The 10,825-nt window shown below is 39.7% G+C and overlaps 3 protein-coding genes across 3 annotated transcripts; 2 read left to right on the forward strand and 1 right to left on the reverse strand.

Moving 5' to 3' along the window:
- Positions 1–106: 106 nt before the first annotated feature.
- cfap68 (cilia and flagella associated protein 68) lies at positions 107–3,335 on the forward strand. Its single transcript, XM_026921853.3, has 3 exons — positions 107–562; positions 1,386–1,455; positions 1,614–3,335. The coding sequence occupies exons 1-3, from the start codon at positions 347–349 to the stop codon at positions 1,814–1,816; spliced, it is 489 nt and encodes a 162-aa protein (XP_026777654.1). The 5' UTR covers positions 107–346; the 3' UTR covers positions 1,817–3,335.
- Positions 2,991–5,634, reverse strand: cryabb (crystallin, alpha B, b). The gene is made up of 3 exons (XM_026921851.3): positions 5,328–5,634; positions 4,701–4,823; positions 2,991–4,567 (listed from the first exon to the last, which is right to left on the reverse strand). The coding sequence occupies exons 1-3, from the start codon at positions 5,517–5,519 to the stop codon at positions 4,364–4,366; spliced, it is 519 nt and encodes a 172-aa protein (XP_026777652.1). The 5' UTR covers positions 5,520–5,634; the 3' UTR covers positions 2,991–4,363.
- A 1,497-nt stretch (positions 5,635–7,131) lies between these two features.
- On the forward strand, positions 7,132–9,358 carry hspb2 (heat shock protein, alpha-crystallin-related, b2). The gene is made up of 2 exons (XM_026921852.3): positions 7,132–7,369; positions 8,913–9,358. The coding sequence occupies exons 1-2, from the start codon at positions 7,276–7,278 to the stop codon at positions 9,326–9,328; spliced, it is 510 nt and encodes a 169-aa protein (XP_026777653.1). The 5' UTR covers positions 7,132–7,275; the 3' UTR covers positions 9,329–9,358.
- The last annotated feature ends 1,467 nt before the right edge of the window (positions 9,359–10,825 follow it).

Here is a 10,825-nt window from a genome sequence, read left to right on the forward strand (position 1 = left end):
TAACCAAAGTAACTAGCAACAAGGGCTGAATCTTAAATGGCGTCATTTTTAAAATATAGCGCACTATTTAAGCTGGAAAAGCAGTTGCGTGGTAAGTACACTTGTAGAGGAAGTGGGAAGCCGTTTAGGATTTGGCCGAGCTCCACGTGAGCTTCCGTAGTATCCATAGGAACGAAAGACGACAACACAAGGTGCGCGAGAGCTTTCTTCCTCTCCTGAGGGCGTTTCAAATCAAATGAAGTGTTTGGTAATTTTTTTAAAATTATTTTTAATTTCCGTCACCCTGTTAAAGTAACCTAAAAAACACAAACTATCGGATGTCAGTGACAAAATAGACTAGCCAGGGATGGAAACCAGTTCGCCATTTTATTATATGCTTCGTGCTTCCGGTCAAGGTGAAGTTTGGCGCGATTTCACAGAAGACATCAAGTTTCAACAATATGGCTGGCGCTGCTCTACTAATGAGGAGGCTTATTCAGCCGCTACCCTGATTGGAAACTGGTCAGAAAAAAGGTTCGACACCAGTGAAGCCAAAGCATTACGACGCCCTCTGCCGTCCCAGGTTTGTACTGCTGTAAGGGGAAAACTAAATGCTGACTTAACCCTGATACACCAAATGGCCAAAAGTTTGTGGACACCTGACCTTCACACCCATATGTGGTTCTTCCTCAAACTGTTGCCACATGTCTTTGTATTCTCTAGCATGGTGGATTAGTGGTTGGCACTGTTGCCTCACACCTCTGGGGTTGGGGGTTTGAATCCTGCCTCCACCCTGCCTGTGTGGGCCTTGCATGCTCTCTCTATGCTTCAGGGGTTTCCTCCAGGACTCCGGTTTCCTCCCCCAGTCCAAAAGACATGTGTTGTAGACTGATTGGTATTTCTAAATTGTCTGGTGTGTGTGTGCGCGCGTGTGCAAATGTGCCCTGCGATGGTTCCTTCTGTCTTTCATATGTAAAGTATTTTGAGACTTTGAACTCAAAATGAAAAGACATTAAATAAACATTATATTGCATTCCTTACAGCTACAGTATAGTATAGATTTTCTACTGAATGGTGGGAAAATCCCTGGCATTTAAACCCCGCGTGTGATTCGTACCTGCGACATCATTTGAGACCTGAGAGTAAACAGCATTGGTGTTGTAGACTTCCTTTCTGACTCTTGTTCCAGTCTGATGGTGTCATGCCAGTCTTGTGATATTACAGGCATATGTGTATAAATAGCAGGGATTTTCCACCATTTGAGCAGAACTGAGTGCCGAAATGTATTGATTTAAACACCAAGACGTAAATAGTACAAGACATTTAACCTGACCCGGTTGACAAACTTTTTACAGAGTTTTTTTTTTTTTTCTTTCAAAAGCATCATGTAAAATTTATTCCTGCAGTTCTCTCACTACTTTGACACCACATACTCCTTCACTTACAACAAGGAAGAGAAACCACCAGTTTACAGTTGTGAGTTGTCTTTCACATGTTTTATAAGTCCAGTGTCCTATAAATTTTAATATTTAAATTAATTAATTAGTTAGATACCAAATTAATTTATTAATTTCTTATTCCAGTCTAATGAATAAATAGTACTAGTTTATTTAGATTTTTATTTTGTGTTATAGCTTTTAAGAAAGAGCCCAGAAGCTTCCCGGGTCACCAGCCTGAACTGGACCCACCTCACACCAAGCATGTGCCGAACTCCTGCTACAGATTGGACTTCAGTGGGCGTCACTCATCTGGACAGACCAAAGTTATACAGGAAAATAATAGCAAGATGCTGGATACATGCACTGCTTCCAAAAACTCCTCTACATCCTCTCAATAAAGTCAAATCTTCTTTCTGTGTACATGTCCGTATTGTGTGAAGAGCACAAAACGTACTCTGTTAAAGGTGTTACAAAATGCAATAGTTGATTATTTTTATTTCTTACTAGAACAAATATTCTACATATTTCCCAGGTTATAAGAAAATAATTATTTAAGCATTAGTGTGTTATGTGTCTGAGAACCTGTTTGGAAAACTGCGGTGTGGTCTGGTCTGTTTACATGGGCCTCCCGTTAGTCTTTTTATTGACACTGCTCAACACTGCTTAATTCCACCCCCATCTCCGTTAGGCAGATACTGTGAGTGAAAAAATCACATCATGCTTCCAAATATTTAATGACAAGAAACAGAGTAAAACTAAAATAAATGCTCCTCCTGGACATGCATGTAAATGAAGTTTGTATAAAGTGTTTATAGAAATCTATGCGGTGCTAGCTATGACGATGCTAACTACCTAAAGTGGGTAGTGGTGGTCAGCTGAAAAAACTCATCGGAGCTCATTACAAAGAAAAGCAGGACAGTGGCACTCTTGGCCAAAATCACAGGTCAGGGTAAAATGCTAACACCCATGTAATAGAACTACGCAGGCCACTATAGATTCTGGTGGCATGGCTTTGTAGACATTGGTGGGAATGGGATGGAAGTTCAAGGAGAAAAAAAATCACTCTAACTTGTCCTTCAGATTGCATATTTGGCAGATAAAACAATGCAGATATGGATTGATTCTCTCGCACACAATACAGAAATGTACTAAAACTAACAATCCTTACACCATCTGCACAATCAAGTGTGACATAATTGTATGAAGAATTGATATTAGCTCATATACATGCACTTGCATGCATTCTTTGTTTGGTCTGTAATATTGGAATACTGATAGCATGCCATGGATTTGGGGTGTAAATGCCATGACATTGTTACTGACTTTTTCTCTGTTGTAAGATTCTTTCTCTCATCAGTGATTAATGTTGTCATCTTGTTTGTTAAGCTAGTATACAATTCTTGGCACCAGCATGCATTGGGATGCATTAATGAATTAACACTATTCCTACTCAAGAACTGTATTAAGTATTGTATTGTATTACTTACTTTTTACTGTTGGCACCCATCAGTTCTTACACTTTTATGTAAATAAGAGTTAAGAAGTACATAGATAGAAAGAGACCCAGACATGTTTCATCTTTAAATGACCACAGATTTATTATTAGCTTGTAGCCATCCGTATACACATGGAAACTGTTGTGGCTACATTTCGCTTGATGTGCGTGGTGTGAATAGTCAGGAATGTTAAAGCAGGGAACTAACAAAACAGTAGGATGTAGGCCTTTTTCACTGATCCGAGACCAGTTTAGTAATTTGCTCTTATTACCTTTCATCTCAAAATAACATTGGAAAGGAAATGCTGGGACCAGAACAGTGTAAAAGGCCACCTTGACTCAAATGCCGACTTGTGTGCTCCCCCACATTTGTTCCTCTTTGGTATTTAGTATGCAATGGTAAACACAGGGAACATGAGGAATTTGCTGTATGAAAACCTGTTTTCTTTGTACCATGCATCGTTACAAAATGAATGAATCAGTTAGAGTTAGTTTAGCAGCTTTGTTGGTGTTGCTTTTGTGAGGCGTTGCCATGGTAAAACAAAATAACACTAACTCATTATATGGTATACTCGCGTATCATCATGCATCATCCCAAACATTTGTACATACACACCCACTGGCATACCCACTTTCAGTATCACATGTAAATGTAAGACAAAAGTGAATAGACACATTCCTTAAGAATCTGATCAACTCTCTTTGGTTTTGTTGTCATGCTTTCAAAACCACTATCATTAAGTTACCAGCAAGTTTCCAGTCACCACACGTCATACAGGAGCAGTAAACAAACCTGGAACAACATACGTTAAGGAACAGAAAGAGGTCATTTTCTTCAGAACAGCATTTCCTCTTTCCTCACTACCTGCACCTGATCTCTCCGTATTGCCTGGTCCCAAGCTCACTGTGAACAGGAAACATCAAATCACTGAATAAACTTCCTTTTCTCATACCAAAGAACGTCACCTCCCAGTCTATACATTTGAAACACAAGAATGTCAAAACCATGCACTCCTTTGAAATATGAGATTATAGGTTTAGAAATTCTAATCACACTATTCTTTCTTGTTTTCATCACAACGAATGCTCAGTAGCTCAGGCTTCCTACATGCAAACCCTCACAAACTCTGTGCAGCCATTGTTTGGGTTTGACTGGCCCTGAAAGACAAAGAGCCCTTTTGTTTGGTGGATGACTTCTATGATTAGCGGCCACATAGTGCAAACAAAACTCCAGCGGTGTAAATGGTTTAGATCTACCAGCCAATTGGACAATGCCATTTTTATCTTATGGATGGAAAAGAGAAACTTTCTAGCCATAGAGTGAACAGGTCAATCTTGACTCTTTCTCTCCAATGCTTGGTAGGCCCAATAGTGGAGTGTAAGTGCAGGGGAACGCAGTGGATCAGCAGGGGAAACACAGGGATGACAGATTTGATAACATGTTGCAGCTTTACTTCTTCTGTGTGCCAGACCCTCCAGACTTGTCATCACGAGTGATGGCAATAGAGCGCTCGGGGGCATCAGAGGGCTTGCGAGGTGCCGTGATGGTCAGGACGCCATCAGAAGAGAGAGATGACGTGACACTGGCTGGGTCAACTCCAGCTGGGACACGATATTTTCGGAGAAACTCTCGTGAGACAAACCCGTGGTCATCCTGTAAGGCATGAAACACGTTGGAGAGCTAGGCCTAATGACTGAAATATGACCTGGTTTGTTATACATTTTGAGAGATTCCTCTCTTTAGATGTACAGTAGGCTGGTGAATGTATTTTGGTGTGTAGATATACCTGGCGATCCTCATGTTTGGCATGAACTTCAATGTAATCTCCACAGATCTTTACTGCCAGTTCCTCAGGTGCAAAGTGCTTTATATCCAAACTGATTGTAAAACGGTCCTTTTCCATTTTCATCTAATAAAAAAAATATGAAAAGGTATACGCATGAAATTGTATAGTATGAAATGCCAATCAAACTCGCACATGTCAAGTGTTCCCGATTTACATTAATTTATATACAGATAGAATTTCTTTATAACTTATACAGAAACACACTTAATGTTTACTATGAGTCCATGACACAATCAGGGTACAGTGCAATCCCTTTGATTTTAAAGTATAATTTTTCTCACTGTTGGCTGTTTTTTTCCCATTTACAACATAGTAACAGATTTAATTAAGAGTGAGTTCATAGTAATTTTTAGAAAGCATTGTATGTATCTAAAGCTATCTGAGCTTGGAGTCCACAGAAGAACCCTTCTCAAATAACATTTCCATATTAGTCCTTGTAGTCAGTTATGGAGACCATCACTAGAAATGCAGGTATAGTATTAACCAGAACCAAATGAGAGAAGACTGTGTGTGGGTGTGAGATAAAGAAATATATGAAATAAACTTAAAACTGGCACTTCTGCTCACCTCAGAGAGCCCACTGTCCACCCAGCTTGGCCAGCGAAAGAAGGAAAGGCGTGGAAAGTATGGCGAAGGGTAGGGTGCCAAAACATCACTCTCTGAAATGTGTTCCCCGAAATGTTGGTCAAAGATCCGGCTGGGAAAGAAGGATGGCCAGAAGGAGCGGCGGAACCAAGGATGCTGGATGGCGATGTCCATTTTTTCTCTAAACAGCACCTCAAATACAACCTGGTGCCTGTCCTGCCTGTCCGCTTATATACACCACTGGTGACCACCACAGAGACGGGCCTGGATCTTTCTGGAACAATGATGTAAACTGTTTGCTTCTCACCCCCCTCGTTGTGTCCCTCCCACTCTCCTCTGTTAGTTGTCTTGTCCCCCTCTTCCAAACACCTCTCCTGGTATTTATCTAAACCGGTGGTCTGATTTCATTCAGAAAGACACTGGACGGATTATGCCACAGGCTTTAAATAGGAGAAACTTTGCTATGTAGGATCAAGAGTACCCCATGGTCTTTTGGTTTCTTGGCACAAATACTGTGAACCCAGCAATCTTGCTCTGTGCCAGGGAAGATTAGGCTGTCTGTGCCCTGACATAAGGTCTGAGCTCCCTTTGAGACCTTTTGTTTTTGGTAAAGCACTGGGTGCAAGGCCTGTTTGTTTGGTCAATGGTACTGTGATCATTCTGCATGGTCAACCTTCATAGAGTGTCAGTTCACTTCCAAAGAAGCATTTACTGGTGCCTGACAGCTGCAGAGGGCTTAATCATTCTGGCACAAGTACCCAGGACAGTGCCAATGCCCAATCAGCTTCACAGAAGGAGGGAACAATCTAACCCAGATAAGTTCATTGTGTATAACTATATTAAACCACACCCTGTGACTTATTTTATTTAGTATGTTGAAACTTATACCTAATATTTTTGTTCAATATAGATTTAATCATCCAAATATCATGGCAGTTCCCATGTTCAGTAACCATGGGCACATCTGGTACTCATTTGAACCACCTTTTGATTCTTAGCCAGGTTCTTTAACTTTGGAAGTACTGCTGTTTGAGATAACATTCAGTTTAATTTCATTGCCCCAATCTGGAGGTGTGCAAGTGGACTGGGACCCAATAAAACAAGTTGTGGAAATGGGAATTTTTTTACCGGCAGGAGCAGGTGGTCAGATATGAAGCTTGCTTGGCGCTGCATGATTTTATTCATTTTATTCGTCAGTAACTGCTCAGGGTTACAAGGGTTTAAATGACTAATTTGTTTATATTTTGAGAAATCTAACCAACTAAAATATTGGTGACAGTGAAAAAAAAAAAAAAGAGAACGTATCACTGGGGCAAACAATAATAATTGCAAGAGCAGCCAGGATTGGTCAAACTTTCTGCAGTAGCAGGTGGGTTGTCCAGAATTCCATCAGGAGCTGTCACACTCTCAGAAATACAGGTCCCACACTATACTTTTCCTTGGGAACCATCAAGGGTACATCTTTAGTGCCATTAGAATATACAGTATGTCTTTTACCTGGGAACATGATTGTGGTGTACCTTTAATTACCTTTTAGAGTGATGCTTAAGGTACAATTATGTATCTTAAACTATTTTTCTAGGATACATACTAAAGGTACAAAAGTCCCCCACATACCTCTAGGCCAAAACTCTTCCATGATGATGACTCAGGTGGTAACCTGCTAGGAGAAAAAGAGGAACTGTGACTGTTGTTTGAGCTTCCAGTATCACTCAGCATGTGCCCCCTGTAGGCCTTGCCATACCAGCATGTGTGCCACAACCTATTTCTAGACCCATTTATCACCCTTGTCCAGTCACAAGCTCACAGTCTCTTTGCCCTGCACCCTCTCCGTTCCTTATCCCTCTTGTCTCACTCTCAGAATTTCTGAATAGCCAGAAAGATATACTTCTGCTTTCTTTTACAAAGGATACCTGCACTCCCTTTCAGCATGGCTGACCGCACAGTTCCCCACGCATACCCTATGAGTGTTAATTATGAGATGTGCACTCCTGCTCGGATATATGACCAGAACTTTGCAGAAGGTAAGCCATCAATGGAAAACCAGCTCTTATACAAATGTAACGACATGTAGTTTTGGGAATGCATTTGGCTGAGGTTTTATTTAAGATGACCCTAGAATATCATCACTTGTTTTTCCACATGCCAGGGTCTATGTGATGACATCTTTAAAAGTTTTTAAAAGCTACTTTTCAGAAGCTAGTTTTCAGATGCTGATTTCAGATCTGATAGAGATGTTGAAGAATAAGATAAAATGAGACATTGGTATATAAGAAGTGTCAACCAGCATGCTTCTACCACAATAGATAGTATGCTTTAATACAATGTCCCGACAACTTAAGAAGAACTGTATGCCACTTGTAAACACAAGTGGATCTGCAGCACATGGGCCAAATTAAATGATGAATGCCTGAGCCGCCATCCACCATGACAGCATATTATACTCAAGTGAAATATAAGGCCTAGGCTATGACTTATATTTAGAGTTCTACACGTGACCACACAAAAATAACTTGCTATCTAGTGCAGGTTTGCATATCCAGGACTGAACAAATCACAGTAAATAAATGCTTAGATCAAGTCTGTAATATAAAGCCAAGAAATGGTGCCAATGGAGCCCAATTCCTGATCTGAGGCTGACAACACCAACTGTAAATAGATTTGATATGGGTGCTTCCGGTGACATAAGAGAGGGAGGATTTTCTATTTGGATCGTGCTGTCAGGCAACAAGTATGAAAGAAGTTCACGGTTATAAGAACTACTTTTCTTTGTTTATTAAATCTGTACATATTGGATAATTAGCTAATGACATCTTGGCATCACATTATTGCAAACACCAGAGAAATGAAAAGCATTCCTTGGCAATCAGCAATAAATGGCATCTCATTGCATAGTGTTCACTCACCAGTACATGATTTAGCTCACTGTTTGCAACATCAGCTTGTGGGTAAAGTATTTCTTACTTTCACTTGGCAAAGCTACTTGTTTGCCAAGATAAATTTTTCACTCCCAACATCATCCATGCACTAGTGTGGAATGTGTTACCCAGAGTCAAAGCTAAGAACCGGTGACCATTTTAATCCTGTGAGACAGACAAGGTTAAAGAAGATGACGTTAAAATTAAATTAAAATTAAAACCAATCACATCATTTATTCAATTGCAGAATAAGAAATTCTAGAAAGTCTAGTAGACTAAATTGTTAGCATTTTGAAAATGCAGATAAACAAAATTATATTTACATTCAAATTAGGTAAAAATATAGTAAGTAATGTCTACAGCTACAGTTATCAGATATTGGGCTCACAGAACTAATTGACACAATTATAAAACATGACAGGTTAGTTTGAAGGTACTGCTTCCTAACACGGACTATCTTTCCTGTCAAAATGTATAAATGGCTGTGGTGATCCAGAATAGATAATTACTAATTTACATACATCATAGCTTAGAGATAAAACAACTAAACAAGGCATCTCTACATAGTGACATTAAGCATGATCTTTTTCCATAATGCAGATTCATGCAGTTTGGTTTCACTATTCTGCCTATTTCTATCTCTGCACAGCACTAAGTCCTCAGGACCTGATGTCTCCGGTGCTATACCATGGATACTACATCCGTCCACGTATTAACAAGCAGCTGGAGAGGGGTTTCTCGCAGGTGGACAGCGAGGATGACTGGTACCGTGTTCTCCTAGACGTCTGTCAGTTCACGCCAGACGAGCTGAGTGTGCGAACTGTAGACAACCTCCTGGAGGTGACTGGGCGCCATACGCAGAAGATGGACCAACATGGCTTTGTTTCCAGAGAGTTCACACGCACCTACATCCTTCCTATTGGTGTTGACCCACTGCTGCTGCAAGTGTCTATATCTCATGATGGGATTATGTGCATCCAGGCACCAAGGAAGGTCCAGGATCTAGAGCCTAAAATCAATGAGCTCAAGATCAAAGTGGACAAGAAGGGAGGGAAGAGCTGCTAAAGTGGACTGCCAAGTTCAAATTTTTTTTTTTTTAAAAAGGGTTTTGGTAAAAGCAAAGCAACACCTAGCACTTGACCAGATCTTACATCCTCTGCACACTTCCCGAAGCTGCTTTGCTTTGGGAATGTCCAGGCAGACTGGGTGGGCATGGTTTATACTTGATATTTGAGGTTTCACGTCAGTAGATTCCTGAGAAAATTATGGTGGCTGACAGTGATTTCTTAGAGTCAGTTTCTAATATTAGCAACAAATTCAGACTCTAATATACTTTTAGATAAGGGTAGAGATTAGCAATTTTCCAATGGTGCAGCATTTGTTATTTCTTGACTATGCCTTTTGTCTGACAATTTAGGTTTAACCAGTGTCACTAACAATAGCCTCATTTATCACACAAATTAATTTATTCTTTAAAACAAACAAACAGAAAGATTTGTATCCTACAAGAGCTCCTGATTTTGTAAATGTATGATTTTTTGGTTAGACTAAGATTCAGGTTTGACTGGGTAAATAAACCAATGGGTTCAGTCATGCGAGGGAAAAAAAATAAATACCATATACAATGCAGTACTATACATGTGCAGTGTTTATTTTATTGAGTCTGTACTTCGATACATTGGATTTAAAATTAAATAACTGCTTTGGGTTTAATTCAAGAGTATTTTAATCTATATTTATAATCACAGATCATAATTATACAAATGGAAATGGAAAGATTATTCACAATTGCCATGTAAAAAGTTTACACTTATCTGATTAGATGGTCATGGTAGCATTTTTTTGTAATTAAACCTGCCTGACAAGTGTTTCGTGAGTTTGGCATTTTCACTTGTAGAACTGTAGTGCTTTGATTGGCAGAATGTATGAAACGTTTTTTTTAATACATTTTTACAGAAAATGCTATTTAGCAATTTTTTTAAATAAGTGCTTTAATAGGTATATCTTCCCATTTATATTTACATAAATTTACAGAAACGCTGTAGAAAAGTTGTGATCCTGGTGTAGATTTTCCTGTTTTACCTGTATGCAAACAAGTTGCTTTGAAATCTTGCCTAAAGACACCCCTACTTTCATGGCAACTTTGAGTTGAACTGCGTCCTGTGGTCAGAAACCTGAACGTTTGGACTGCAAACACCACATGTGGTTTAGACTTGCAACAAAACAAAACAAAAAAGTCATTTGTGCAGCTTCAATTCCAGTACTATAATTCCATGAGTGTCTATAGCATCATGACCTCCTGTCAATTTTAGAATTAAACTAAACTTAATTAAAAGAGTAAAATAATTTTGATGTGGGGCTAGTGATACAGTGGGTAGCATTACCACCTCACAGCTCCAGACAGTAAACCGAGCTCCGGATTGAACCAAGGAACCTTCCTTGGTTCAATCCGGAGCTCGGTTTACTGTCTGTCTGGAGTTTCGCATGTTCTTCCCTTGTCCATGTGGGTTTCCTCTGGGTGCTCCAGCTTCCTCCCACTTTCCAAAAACAATTTTCCAGTCA

Source organism: Pangasianodon hypophthalmus, chromosome 27 (genome assembly GCF_027358585.1).
Source record: "Pangasianodon hypophthalmus isolate fPanHyp1 chromosome 27, fPanHyp1.pri, whole genome shotgun sequence".
Lineage (NCBI taxonomy): Eukaryota > Metazoa > Chordata > Actinopteri > Siluriformes > Pangasiidae > Pangasianodon > Pangasianodon hypophthalmus.